The 15764-nt window shown below is 34.9% G+C and overlaps 1 protein-coding gene across 1 annotated transcript; it reads right to left on the bottom strand.

The window, feature by feature from the left end:
- Nucleotides 1-13835: 13835 nt before the first annotated feature.
- On the bottom strand, nucleotides 13836-15519 carry LOC145587535 (aquaporin PIP2-7-like). Its single transcript, XM_081644271.1, has 4 exons — nucleotides 15096-15519; nucleotides 14659-14954; nucleotides 14307-14447; nucleotides 13836-14204 (listed from the first exon to the last, which is right to left on the bottom strand). Exons 1-4 carry the CDS (start codon nucleotides 15409-15411, stop codon nucleotides 14091-14093), a joined length of 867 nt encoding a protein of 288 aa, XP_081500397.1. The 5' UTR covers nucleotides 15412-15519; the 3' UTR covers nucleotides 13836-14090.
- Between the last annotated feature and the right edge of the window lie 245 nt (nucleotides 15520-15764).

The following is a 15764-nucleotide window of genomic DNA, read 5'->3' as shown; positions in this document are numbered from 1 at the left end:
TAGGCTATTTAACAGTCTCAAAGGTATTTAAAATTTTCTTAAAAATAATATACATGTTAAAAATAATTCTAAATAAAAACAATTCTATTGCGACCGCCAAAAACGGTCGCAAATTGCGACCATTACGATCGTTATAGAAACGGTCGCAATGTGCGACCATTTGCGACCGTTTTTGAGGCGATCGTAATTAGTTTTTTTTCAAAAAAAAATTAAAAAAAAAGTGGTATAAAAAAGGATCCCACTCACCCCTAACCCTAATAATATTTCAACATCAGCCGTTTTATTTCTTTTTCATTTCTCTCTATTCTCTTGCTTTCTCCTTTCTCTCTCCTCTCTCTGCGTCCCTCCATCATCCTTCCTCTTCTCCATTTTTTCTTTATCTCCTCCATTTTTCCTTCTCTCCTTCATTTATTCTCTGACTTAAATTGCCGGAAATTAGACAAAATTGAAAGAACTAGGTTAAAAATCGCACTACGAAACTTTGTGAATTCCGTCGCCGACACCAACCTTCAACCGTCACCTCCTTTACCACCACTGTCACAAGCACGACCCCACTGCACCGCCACGATCTCCACCGTCACAAGCTCATGCTTAAACAAGTTAATGGTTTTTAGGGTCATATTCGACCATGAAAAGGCTAGATCTAGACTTTTAATGGTCGAAGTAGGCCTTATAAACCAAATTCGAGGTGAAATTCAAAGTCCATTCGGGGTTTGCGCTATGTTTTCGTTTTTATATTTTTTTTCTTGTTTGACTTTTTCGAATTTGGTTTGATTTTTTTTTTTCGAATTTTCATGTTCGTTTTGGGTTTAATTTTCGTTTTGATTTTTTTTAATTTTTGGTTTTATTTTTGTTAAATTTCAGTTTTATTTTCGTTTTGATTTTTGGTTTGATTTTTGCTAATTTTGATTTTGGGTTTGATTTTGTGGTTTGTTTTTGGTGGGTAATTTTTTAGGGTTTTTATTATTAATTTTGATTTAAACTTTGTATTTTGGTTTAGTTTCTGGTTGTTTGGGTTAAGATTGGCGGCGGTGGTGCGTGGGTAAAGGGTGTTTTGGGTTGGATGTTGGCAGTGGTGGTGCGTGGGTAGAGGTGGTTTTGGGAGGTTGGCAGTAGTGGTGCGTGGGTACGGTGTGAACGCAGGCTGGGTTGCATTTGTTTCTGTTTTTTTTTTATAATTAATTAGCGATCGCCTATAGTCGTCGCAAATACCGATTTTTGCGACCGCTGCTCTACAAATCGCAATTTTTTATATTTGCGATTGTCTTAGTACTTGTCGTTGAAAATAGAATAAACGGTCGGAATAATTTTGCGACCGTCAACCAGTCGTAATTTTATTTTTTTGCGACCACGGAAATTGTGACCACCGCTTTGCAACCGTTAACGGTCGCAATCGTTTTTTGCGACCGTTTTTTCTATTTTTGCGACCATTTGTGGCTGCCGCAAAAACCTTAATTTTTAGTAGTGTGAGACCCCTCGTGAGCTAATGCCCTGGAATCTATAGTCATTGGATATATTGCTCAAGCTTTCTTGCATGAGCTCCATTTGTTGTTGCCTCACAGGGTCATTGACTAGAAGAGCTATACTCTTCATCAATTCAGTTAGGTTGGCCACGTCCTTCATGAGTTCATTAAGTTCTTCTTGAGACGCCATTATCTTCTTGGCTTTTCTTTTCCGACTTATGGGTTTGTCAAAAAGTAGTATTTGAACAAAGGTGTTGTCCTTGATTAATCTCCCTTCTCTCCTTGACCAAGTGCTGTGAAAAGGGAAGTTATGGATATTTTTGTTTATTATTTGACTCCAACTCTATTCAACATGTAGTAGATGGAAGGAGGTAGGAAGAATGAAGGTTGTGATATGGAGAAAGCATGTAGAGAATGGAAAGACGATGTAGATGGAGATATATGAAAGAATTAGGAATAGAATGTACCCCCAACTCAAATGACTGAAAAAATCAACTCATGCATGAACCTAAGACATGGTCATGGTGACATATTCACAAAGTGTGTGCTAAGATTAGTGAGTGTAGATGACATGTTTGACTCGTGTCATGACCATGTGACTAGATTTATTAAGGACTAAACATGACTATTGTCATTAATAAACTGGTTAAACTGATTAAGTAAATTGATTAATTAGACTCGTCGCAAAGACTCGAACAAAAATACGGGTTGTCGTCAAACGACAGAACTGTCGCCAGACGCTAAAGGTCAGCGCCAGATGACAATATTGTCAACTGGAGCTAATCACTAGCGCATGGTGCCACATTCCAGATCTTTGTGCCATTACTGGAACATCGATCTAAGACTGTTTCCAGTATTTTACTCTAAAGGGACAAGCTTAAAAGCCATACTAAGTCAAGTTTGATTAATTTATCTAGACTTTAATCATTTATTAATTAATTAATTAATTTAGCAAAGTCCTTTAGTCATTAATTAGTTTATTTAACTCATTCACAAGTCAAACAAACGGTTAGTGGAAACACATATAGGTTATGCACAAACAAATAATGCACAAGTAGTCAAATAATCATAATATGATGCAATGAGTTTGCAACCTAACCATGGCTCTAGTTCTCTAAAGTTCAGGATATGGGTTAGTCAAAGAGGGTCCATGGTTATGAGTCCAGATGCACCGCCCGGAATCCTTACCTTTGGAAGGGTTGGCGCGAATGAATGGGACCCCACGAGTTAAACTCGCTTCCACAGTTTGGTGAATTCAATAAACTCGGATGTACCCTTCGTTGCCAGGAGCGTTCGATTGGGTAGATGGAGCGTGAATCCCCAGAAGGTTATGGCCATATGTAGAACACATATGGGTTTCAGAAAAAAGGGAAAAACTCAATCAAGAAGTAAAACCGAGCAAACAGTACTAGAAAACTAGTCGAAACAAGAAGGTAGATTTCTGGCTCGGTATTGGAAGAATTCGACGCTAGAAAATAGCGTCTGTCGCCAGAAGACAAGACTGTCGCCAGGCGACAGCGCCATCGTTTGGCGCTGACGTTGTTTTCTCAGCGCTAATTCCTACATGCCTCGGCAGCTTTCTGTTCTTGAATTTTCCAGTTTTTTTCGTAGCGTTATTTCGACTTTAGTTGTGAAAGATATTTCCCTAATTTCCTACATGTAAAAATCCTATGTTTTTGACGCATTTCAGATGGTCTTTCCAATGCGGACCTTTTTATGCATATGCCAATAATGTCAATCAAAATTACGCACATGAAATACTTAGAACTTTTCAAGTCTCATCCACTCATTCTAAATTATTGCCAAAATAAATTTTAGGAATTAAAATAGAAATCGTCCCTAGTGGAGTTGCCAAAAAAATGTAGGGAATATTTCAAGCATCCCACACTTGAGCCCCACTGTGATCATACACTTAAGCATGGTGGCGTCCAAAGGGAAGGAAGCTAGAGTAAAAGAGTCTCCAACAAGTTTTAGGAACTTGTAAACCGTTCACAGGGTGAAGGTTACACCCCTTAACGATCCAGGAGATCGTTAACTCCAATAGGTCTGGAACCATGACTGGAAGTTCGGGGATGAAGGTACAAATCCAACCTAAAAGAGATTGAACTTGTCTTAAAAATAGGCATCTACTTTATTCTTCTCGTATTTATGTGCACTTTCTGACTAACATGCAATCAATAGGTTAACCCTAAACCTTTTTAATCTATGTTGGTTGAATTTGATGCACAAACAAAACTATTATTGGCGATGTAATATTAAACCATTGATATTTAATGACTCAACTCAAATTGACTTTGACTTTTATTGGTTTTAAAAGGCAAAAAATCAAAAAATAGGGTACATTTTTGGGAATCAAATGTGATGGTTTAAACAACATGGTTATGTTGGGAGGATTAATATCCTACTTACCCCCTGAAAACAATGAGCGCACACACAAGACTCTCTATACATGGTCGTAGTGAAACATACATAAAGTGTGTGCTTTAAAATAGTGAGTGAAAGTGGCATGCTTGACACTTGTGTAAGACCATGGGACTATGTGTCTAGACTCGATTAAGGACTAAATATGGCTTCTTATTAATAAATTAATTAAAAAGACTTGGCGCGAAGACACAAACAAAAAACTAGACCATCGCGGAAACCATGGCACTGTCGCGTCGCGCCAGAGCCATCGCGTCGCGCTGGACACTTACGTGTCGCGCCACAGGCTAGACCTCCGCGTCATTATTGAAACGTCAGTCTACACCTGTTCCCAACGTTCTGATTTAAAAGGGGCAAACCTATGGTCTTGCTAAGTCGTGTTTATTCATTTCTATTAAACTTTAATCCTTCATTAATTAATTAATTAATTAATTAAAAAAAGTCCTATTTAGTCATTAATCAATTTATTTAGACTCAAACACAAGTCAAACAAATGGTTAGCGTAAACACATACAAGCTATGCACAAGCAAGAGATGCACAAGTAGTCAAGTAAACACAATATGATGCAATGAGTTTGCAACCTAACCATGGCTCTAGTTCTCTAAAGTTCAAGGATAAGGGTAGTCAAAAGAGGGTCCATGGTTATGAGTCCGAATGCATCGCGCAGCCTTACCTTTGGAAGGGTTGGCACGTATGGATGGGATCCCACAAGTTAAACTGGTTTTCGTGGTTTGGTGAATTCACAAGCTCGGATGTACCCTTCATTGCAATGAGCGTTCGATTGGGTAGATGGAGCGTAAATTCCCGGGGGGGTTATGGCCATATGTAGAACACATATGGGTTTCAGAAAAGAAAGAAAAACTCAATCAGGAAGTAAAATCAGCCAAACAGTACTAGAACCGGTCAAAGCAAGAAGGCAGACGTCTGGCTCAGTATTGGAAGAACATGGCGCCAGAAAACAGGGACCATCACGAGGAGATGGCCCTGTCGCGCCGCGATATTGCTATTGCGTCGCGACAGATCCATCGCACTGAAATGGGATCTGTTTTCTCAGTGACGGTTCCTACATGCCTCGGCAGTTTTCTGTGTTTTAGAATTTTTCGATTTTCGCAGCGTTTTTTCGATTCTAATTGTGAAAGATATTTCCCAAATTTCCTACATGTAAAAAGCCTATGTTTTTGACTCATTACGGATGGTCTTTCTAATGCGGACCTTTTTATGCTCATGCCAATAATGTCAATAAAAATTAGGCACATGAACACTTAGAACTCTTCGAGTCTCATCCACTCATTCTAAATTATTGCCAAAATAAATTTTAGGAACTAAAATAGAAATCCTCCCTAGTGGAGTCGTCAAAAACTGTAGGGAATTATTTCAAGCATCCCACACTTGAGACCCACTGTGATCATACACTTAAGCATGGTGGCGTCAAAAGGGAAGGAAGCTAGAGCAAAAGAGTTGCCAACAAGTTTTATGAACTAGTAAACCGTTCACAGGGTGAAGGTTACACCCCTTCACGTTCCATGAGATCGCTAACTCCATAGTGGTCCTGAACCATGACTGATGAAGGTACAAATCCAACCTAAAAGAGATTGAACTTGCCCTAAAAATAGGTCTCTAATTTATTCTTCTCATAGTCATGTGCGCTTTCCGATTAACATACAATCAATATATTAATCCTAAACCTGTTTAATATATGTTCATTGAATATTAATGGACAAACAAATCTATTATTGGGGATCACTTGAATTAAAATCATATTAGCCTGAATAAAATTATTAATTATCTTATTAAGCGTGATTTCAAATACAAATTCCCTGTAAACCTACAAGAGAGGGCGTGATCAAGCAATAACAATAATATAATCAAGCAACATAATAATATAGACAAATCATCATCATAATAATAATAATATTCTCATCAAAGCATAATATTAGCAAGATCCTAGGCATGATACTAAAAAGATTAATAACAACTCCTAGCACGTCACTAAGCATTAAAAATCAAAAGCTTTAGCCCTAACATGATACTAGCATGATAAAAGAAAATAATAAGCAACCTAAGCATGATACTACAAAGCAATAAAAACATCCTAACATGATGCTAGGAATTAAAACAATCTAAGCATGCTTTCTAAAGATATATAACAATAAAACTACTTACTTTGTTGTCTCGTATCTCTTTATGTCAAACACTACACACGTTAGTAACTTCAATGAAAATATTAAACCAAACGATTAATTTAAATAATTGAAATAGGGATTTGGGACCAAACCCTCATAAATTATCAACCTTTCATGTCTAGGGCGAAGGCAACTTCGAGCTTGGCTAAGTGTATCTAAGTCTCGTGATGGACGAATGGTGTATTTGAAAAGGCAAGGCTTAGAAAGAGGGAGAAAGAATAAGCTTCTAGCTTGTAGAGAGAGAGTAGATGATTGTTGATGATTGAAAACGGGAAAATACGACCTTATTTATAGAGAAAAACATCCGGAAACGATCAGATAAAATCGAATTCCAATCGAAGTAAAACTACTCCCATCGCGGCGCGACAGGCCTATCGCGGCGCAATGGCTCTGTTGCAGCGCAATGGTGCTGCGGGATAATATTTTTTCGTACGGAGTCCTTTTTCTAATATAATTGAATAATTAGAGTCCGTACTTTGTCATAAAATATCCGTTTAAATCTTTTCAAAACACTTGTTTTATTTCAACTAAAATTCTTTATCTTCTATATAAAAATATAATTATTAATCCTAATCCCTTTAGAACTTAAAATAACCTTCTAGATTATTCTAGAAATTAAAGTAATTCTTAATGACTTTAGGAATGATAATTAATGAACCCTCCACTTGATCGTTGGGTTACCCATAAAACTCATTTAATATCCAATTTAGTATTTGGGCCATAACTTCCTCATTATTCATCGAATTAGGCTTATAATATATGGTTTGAAAGCTCTTTTTGAGCCCCATCCAACTACACTATTATTGGACCCATATCATGGACCAAACTAAATTGAATTGGACATTTTTCATAAATAAGGTACGAAAAGAAAGATTTATTTTCGAAAACAGAAAGAAGTATTTTTATTAAAAACAAGGGAATCACGAGACTCTTTCACATTTCACTTCGTTCGATAATCAAATGGCGTGAAAGGTACTCATCACTGGGTTTGGTTTTGGGGAGACACAATTTGGTGTCATAAAAAGAAAATGATAAAACTAAGAGAAAGAAAGGGTTAAATTAAATAATTCAAACCAAGTTGAGATAGAAGTAACTAGTAAGGGTCATAATTTACTCTTTTCTAAATAAGTACTCCATTTTGACTTTTACATTTGCCAATGCAAAATTTTGACCATTATAGATTTTTATTAGTTAAAAAACTTAAAATTTTAATACTATCCTCGTTTTTTATTAGTTTAAACAAAGGATATTATTTGTGAGATGTAAAATATTTCTTTGTTGCAACTAATAAGGAACATAATTAGTACATTGAAAATATACATTTATACCAATATCATTTAACATAATTATTTTTGTATTCTTATATTAATAATGGAAATTTTGTCAGATAACACCTTTTAAAATAGTTTTGATGTAAAGAACCACTTTATAAATGTTTTTTAGTTAAAATACACCTAAAACCAGATAACTTTTGTAAAAACACACTTGAGTGCGGTTTCATGTTGACTTGATTTTACGACGTTGACTATCACGTGAGAGGCACGAGCGCCGGTTTACCCCCCTCCCTTCTAATTTTTACCCTTTCTTTCCCTCTAATTCAATTTTCTCTCTCCTCTCAATTACTTTCCCTCTCCTCTCAATTACTTCTCTCCGTCTTCCTCACCTCACCTCACCATTATAGCTTTGCGAAGAAAGTCTGCCATGGCAGACACCAATTAAATGCTTTAATTCGTGGGTTAATTTTGTCCAAGTGAAAGGGTAAGTGAAAAAAAATCCCTCTACGCTCATTTGTAATTCAATTTCCTACTTTTGTACTTGCCTAAACTTCTCCCTAGATTCTCTCTCCTAAACTTTTGTTATTCAATTGCAAGCCTTTAACCTCCTCCCTGGATTCTCATGTGTCCATGAGGTCCTAACGACAACTGGAAGACCACAAAAGCACTTCTAACCCTTCGACATAACTGCTACCTCCATCCTATAAAACACTGCTGGGAATAATTAACCCCCAAATCAAAAACCCTTATTACAATTTCAAACCCTAACTTACGATAGTTCGTGAAATCAACAAAATTAATGGAATAATTCTTTTTTACTTAAAACTACTTACTTGCCTCGTAATTATGAAAATTGAGTATATTTGCAGAAATTGGAGCTCAAAATTGGAGTTCAGCTTCTTCAAAGGGGAGCAATGGAGGTTTTTGGTGGAAGAATATAGGGGAGATAGGAAGGTTTAATTGGGAAGAGGAGAGAGAAAATTGAATTGGAGGGTAAAAAGTTAGAAGGGAGGGGGGTAAACCAGCGCATGTGCCTCTCACGTTATAGTCAACGTCGTAAAACCGAGTTAGCAGACTGCCCTCAGGTGTGTTTTTACAAAAGTTATCTGGTTTTAGGTGTATCTAGCAAAAAAAAAAAAAAAAAAAAAAAAAAAGGTGATTCTTCACAACAAAACTGTTTGAAAAGGTGTTATCTGACAAAATTTCCATTAATAATAAAACATGGTCAAAGTAATGTAAATAAATAGTATCCAAAGTCAATTTGATACAATTATTCCTAGTCCAACTGAAACCACCAAGGTCGATCTAAGGTTAGTATCAAAACCTAGTTCATCAGACAAATGTAATACTTAATGATAATGGGGCAAACTCTCATGATTTGGGCTGCTTTAGTCAATCCAAAACCCATTGTAAAGGTGATTTAAAATTGGGTTGGCCGGTTGGGTTAGACCTTTAATGCAAAACCTTCTGTTTAAATCCATAAAATAGTGTCTGACTTATTGGTCTAAAGTTGACTTTTTTTTTTTTAGCTTGACTTTAGTTTGAATAAACTCATAATTGTTTAGGGCGGCTCAATCGGTTCATTGGGTCAGGTAATTGTTAATCACCTCAAGGTATCTAATCCAAATACTACTTATAAGTTGTAACTGTGCATCAAGTCGTCCTACTTGTTCTTGGTTAACCCAATAATAAATTTACCAACTTGTCAATTCCAAAGTTTAAACTTCATTTAATTCATCCGGTAATTAACATTTGATCATATTTTGTAAAGATAGTTTACTCATCAATGAACATTAATTAGTTAACCATGGAGAATTATGTCATTGTCTAACTCTCTTTTATTTCAACAAAAATCAATGTAATAATAACAAAAGAGGACAAATACTATTGGTGATATATAAGTATTAACCTTACACATCGTTGTCTAGGCTGTGTTTTATGGTGTAGTGAGATGGCTTAAGTCTTAAATTAACAAAGATTAAAACCGACCTTCCAATTATTTTATACTAAGAAGTGCATCATCACAACTAAAGTCTCACCTAACTCAAACGTTACTAATCCTTTTAATAAACATGAAGATAAGGTGGATTAGATCACTAATCATTATAATAATTAACAATTCAGATAAACTATATACATAATCACAAAATTTAAGATCAAATAAATATAAGAAGCATAAACTCCGGAGTGTCAACAATTGTTACATGTACATGTTATTGGAACTTCCAGAGTGTTCTTTGTTGCTGCTAATACTGTTTGATATACCAATTAATTATTTAATTATTATATAATTTTAAGAATATGATATAATTAATTATTGGGAAATGACATGTCATCATCGCAATGTAACCACACAAATTAGGAAGAAAAAAAACACTAGAATCCAGCTCATTATAATATCGCTTTTGTGCTAAGGGTTCTCACTTTTTCACTCAACTACTACGGAGTACTACTTTATGATTTCAATGTCTATAGGTTGTTTCATCATTCTTGAGGCTATGAATTGAATATATTTTATAAAAAAAAGAAGAGAACTATGATTTTGAGCCACATAATCTGTGTAGAATTCTGTCTCTTAAAGTTTATGTTTGGACGGTGATTGTCTATGATAAAAAAAATCAAAATATATTTAAAAAATAGAAGATTATTAGCTTAATACAATGACATGATATATAATACTTCCTTAATACAGAGTAACAAACTATTCGAGGGTGTAAAAGTTCTTCCTATAAGACCTAAATAAATAACATGAATGAATTCAGATGAAGAGAATTAACAGCGACAAAATCAAATTAGGGTCGAGCCTCAACATGACCCTATGGAAGGAAGATCTTCATATATACTCCGTATTATATGTGCATGAATTTTTGTAGTATGCTCTCTTCACCTTAATTGTCAATACAATTAACTTTGCTAGGTTAGTTTATTGTACTGTCCTTCCAAATTGAATAGTTCAAACCTCAGCTCAACCTTCTCAAAGCAAGAGAAGATTTAGATCTTATGAGACTTTTGGCTTCTTTGACTTCTGAGATATGTCATTTAGATGCTTTACAATCTCTTTAAAAGGAAGTTACATTAAAAAATATAGTTTGAGAATAATAATGACAACATTGTTCAATTAAATTAATTAGTTTCAGATTATCATTTCATTTTTTTTTATACGTTTTTTATTTAGATTAAATTTCCCCCTCATAACTATTTTGATTCAATTAAAATAATATTGATATCATCTTGAACTTATGTTCATTAATCATTACGGAGTATAAGTTACGTGAAACATTTTACAAAGTTCATTCATAACTTTTTTCCAATAATTAATACTCCGTATTAATATTCCAATTTAAAGTACATACATATATACAAAAATGTTAAACCAAAGTATAGCTGCTTTAATTAGTAAACAATTTAAGGTTTTTGTAGCTTAATGTATATCATATATTTATACATGTAGGATGGAATTGTTCTTTATTTTACTAACTATTTAAATTAGTAGTGCTTACTTATGAATGAACTGAATTAAAAATTATGACGATAAGATTTTGCCACCCTACTTTATGTTGTGGCATAGCATGATTGTAACAAATTATTCCTTACTTTATAAAACATTAATTATTCGATGTGATTGATAATTTTTGTTGTTAAACTTGTCATTATGTAAGTTTTCTCGTATAATTATTTATTTAGGGCATGTTATCCTTAGGGCCGAAGGACTAGTGCGCCCTGACAAATTAGGGCCTCCTTAGGCTCCATAATATCACTCCGTATTAATTAACTCAAAGTAACTTTTGATTAATTCTAACAAAAAAGCAACATTAAGTGATTTTGATAAATATTTTATGCAAGACTTAATTACTACCTATTTTCTCGATTATTATTACGAGCTTTTTCGAATTATCTCAAACAAATAATTAATGGCACCCAATATGAGTATCAGTAGATTTTAGGGTGAAACAAGGACTTGTATCTCCGGTCTAAAAATAAAAGGAAAATTTATTATTATTAATCTCATTGAGCCATTTACTTTCATTAATCCCAACTATCGATTATTCCTAATTAATCCCAAATTTAGGGGTTTTTTCTTTTATCAGGTCCAAATGACCGATAACCTGAAGAAAAGGTAAAAAAAAAAAAATTTATGTATTGTCACATGTCAACTTTTAAATGGTTAAAAATATATAAATCTTTAAAAAATAAAAAAAAAATCTGAAAACTCCTCCCTCGCTCCCCTTAGCTTCTTAGCTACCGGATCCCCTCCCTCCCAGCTTGCAGCCACCGCCACCCCTAGACGGCGACCACTAGGCCACCCAACCCAAACCCCTCCCTAAGAACCCGAAACCCCTCCCAACCCGCAACCACCAAGTAAACCCCTCCTAACTGGCATTCCCCCACCCAATTTCTCTCCACCTTTGAACTCAACAACACTGCTTCCGCCGCCACTGAAACCACCCCAAATCCTCCTCGTCCACTACTTGTCCTCCCGTCAACAACACCCGTGTTCATTTCCCCTAAGGGATTTATTGCTCTTCAGGCTTGTGAGGTTGTCGGTGTTGATATTCCTAGATTTTGCTATCATAGCCGCGTTTTGATTGGTGGGAATTGTTGTATGTGTTCAATGATGGTGAATGGAGTGGATTGAGGTGGTTTTAGCGAGTGGAGTAAGGTGGTTTTAGGGAGTTTTGATTGTGGGGGAGAGCCGGAAAAGAGAAGAGGGCGGTGGGGAGGTGGTTTGCGGCACTGTTGCAGGGGGAGGGGGAAAATCAATGTACGAGGGAGAGAGGGCAGCCATCCGACGTCAAAGCTTAGGCGGCAGACGTGGCAGATCGGTGGTTGGGGGGTGTTTAGCTGGGTTTGTTTTGTTTTTTATTTTTTAAAAAAATTTATTTATATTCATTTTTATTTAAATTTTTTAATTTAATTTTTTTACCTATAGAATGTTGACATGTGGCGAATGACTTGCTATTACAGATTTGCTAACCTGTAAGGCCTGATAAAAGACAATACTCCCTAAAGTTGTGATTATTTAGAAATAATCGATTGTTGGGATTAATGAAAGTAAATGGCCTAAAGTTGGGATTAATAATAACAAATTTTCCAATATAAAATACTAGAAGTTGGGTAATTTTATTTTATTTTTTGCTCATTTTTCATTTAATTTTAGCAATAGTACTTCTGACATCTTTATTAAAAAAAATGTACTTCTGACATAATAGTACATGTAAATGTAATCCCAAAAACCTAGGAGATTATTTTGGGAGATGAATTTAAATTTCTTTTATTTTCCACATTTAGCAAAAAATTCATTTAGCTTCTAATTTTCAATCAATTTTTTTGTATACGTGCCACATGGATCCGAGTCCCCAACGTTACAAAACATTTGATTAGTCATGAAATTTTACTCTATTAAGGACAACCATTGCATTAAAAATAAAATAAATAAATAAATAAAAAAGACCCAAAATCGTCACAAGTGGAACTTAATCGAACTTGAGACCAACAAAAAATATATATGTTGGAAGTGGTAAATTTTTTTGGCACATCATAAATTGATTTTGGTACATTCTATGTGAGAGCATTTTTTTTTATTATTATTATTTTCTCACGTAAAGATGTGTCAATATCTATTAAGGATGTGCCAAAATCAATTCTCGTTGAAAATATAAGCGTTACTCTCTTTTCTCACCGAATATCAAGTATATAGACTATACTCCATGTACAAGTTATTTGTAACATAAAGTTTGCTATATTCTAACAAATGAAAGTAAAGGATGTACATCCTAGTCATTTGACTTCTCTAGGATTAACGAAAGTGTTTAAGGGAGGGTAAATGAAGAACTTAATTATTACTTTGGCATGCAGTGAACAGCTTATGAATAGCTTGGACATGATAAAATATACTTCTTTCGCTATGCATTAGTTGTAACTTTTGAGTACTATATGTGAGACATAAAAAATTTCAAAATTACTACTAATATGCAATTGTAAAGGAGGTAGTACTTTGTATGATTGATCAAAGTTCATTCGTCCATTAAATAAACAAATAAAATTAAGTTTAATATATTATCACTCTAATTTTAAATGATTGAACAAATAAAAGGATAGTCAAATGATAATATTCGGCTTGATTTAAGTTTGTAAAATTGTTAATGAATGAAAAGCTTTATAACACTCGTCGGCTGGCACAAATTGTTTGCAATCCTACTACTAATGTGATAATAATGTTGACATATAAGCCTCATGTCCTTTAACTTTTATACCCAATATTGTTTTCTTTTAAGTGGGACAATTGTACAAAACCTTATTCTTTTTTCTTTTTTAAAGTAGAAGATTGATGAGGAATATTCCAATAAAAAAATTATGAGGAATATATAAAAATGACATGAAAAGTAGACAATTGTAAACAAAAAACAAGGATAATGTACTATATTAATATGTGCTATTATCACATAACAAAGCTCCACAATAAACTTAATTATCATATTAAAAGGAAAAAAAAAAAAAAAAAAAAAAAAAAAAAAAAAAAAGAAGTTTACAACATCCAATGGTTTTAAAAAAAACCCCAAGAAAAAAAGAAACAAACAGAGAGAAGCAACCAAACACACCCTTAATAATTATAGCCCATTGTTGACCCCGTTTGTTGTTGTTTATCTACAATTTGTATGGTCTTTTCTCTCTCCATCCTTTTCAAACCCCATTAATAATTTTTTAAAAAAAAATCACAATTTAAATAGAAAATGATGCTTCATTTAATTTAAGCATTGCTCCTGAATGATCCAAGAGCCTTGATTGCTGCTGCTCTTAGGATGTATTGGTGGTAGAATGCTGCTACTGCTGCTCCAATGAATGGTCCCACCCAGAATATCCACTGTAATTTAATACAATTCACAAATAAAATTAATTAGTTATGAACACGGAAGTAAAAGTTATAACTAATAAATAACAGAGGAAGTATAATTTAGCCACGTACGTGCTCGTTCCATGATTTCTCTTGGTTGTAGATCACGGCAGCTCCAAAACTTCTAGCGGGGTTGATTCCGGTACCGGTGATTGGGATGGTGGCCAAGTGAACCATGAATACTGCGAAACCGATGGGAAGTGGTGCCAACACCTTCACATAAAAACAACAAAAAAATATGTTAGTCATATACTTTTTATATGTCCATTCACTACAAGAAATAGTCACATTTGTGACCTAATTTTTCCCTCACCAGATTACATAATTAATATATGTTACGCGCATTATTTTAAAAATGTAACAACTTTATCCGAATATTTAAAATTGTGTAATATTATGTATGGATAAATTAAAGTAAACTTACGGGAACATGGGAGTCTCTAGCGTTCCTCTTCGGGTCAGTAGCGGCGAACACCGTGTAGACAAGAACGAAGGTACCGATGATCTCAGCACCAAGACCGGTACCCTTGTTGTATCCGGCAGACATGACGTTAACACCACCGCCGTATCTAACATAGAAAGCCTTTTGGAAGGCTTTAACTAATCCAACACCACAGATAGCACCAAGACATTGAGAAATCATGTACAAAATTGCCCTTGGTAGAGACACCTTCCTTGCAATGAATAGCCCAAAGGTCACTGCTGGGTTGATGTGTCCTCCTGCATATCACACCAACAAACAAAGTTAGTTACCATCTCGTCGTAACCAAAAAAAAAAAAAAAAATTATGTGAGAAAACCAACTCAACCAAAAGTTTAACCTGATGGTTGAAATATTATTTGGTTGTATTATATTACTTACCAGAGATACCGGCGGTGCAGTAAACAAGGATAAAGATCATGCCACCAAAGGCCCAAGCGATACCAAGGATTCCAACACCACCACAGTCTTCACCACCAGCGGCTGGATCAGTCTGGCTTTTGTACCCAATAACAGTAAGGACAGTAATATACAAGAAGAGAAGAGTAGCAACAAACTCAGCTATGCAAGCCCTGTAAAAAGACCACTTAGTGAGCTCCTCCATATCAATGAGTGGAGTAGGGGGAGGGTCATGGTAGTCCTTAGCTGAGAACTCGGGCTGGTTCGGCTCGGCCACGGTTTCGACATCCTTAGTCATGGCGAGGAAGAGTGGTGATTAGACAGAAAGAAAGGAGGTTGAGAGTGTATGTTGTTTGTGAATAGAAGAGTGATTAGGAGGGGTATTTATGCAAGGTTAAGGGGGTATGTTAATTAATTATGTAAGAGTGTATTATTTTAGTATAATGTTTGGAGCATAATTGTGATTAATGAGTTGGATAATTTTAGTAATATTTAGGGCTGTGGGATGGCTTAATTATTAGCCGTCCAAATGACATTTGATTTTGGTTGTCTTAGCTTGCATTGGTCCCACCATTTCCCATTTTTCCAACGGCTCCCTCGTTCTTTTCTCAAAATTCACTAATGTAGTATTATCCTTTTTGTCTAGGTTTT

Source organism: Chenopodium album, chromosome 17 (genome assembly GCF_948465745.1).
Source record: "Chenopodium album chromosome 17, dcCheAlbu1.1, whole genome shotgun sequence".
NCBI classification, from domain to species: Eukaryota; Viridiplantae; Streptophyta; class Magnoliopsida; order Caryophyllales; family Amaranthaceae; genus Chenopodium; species Chenopodium album.
This window is presented reverse-complemented; position numbering and strand designations above follow the sequence as displayed.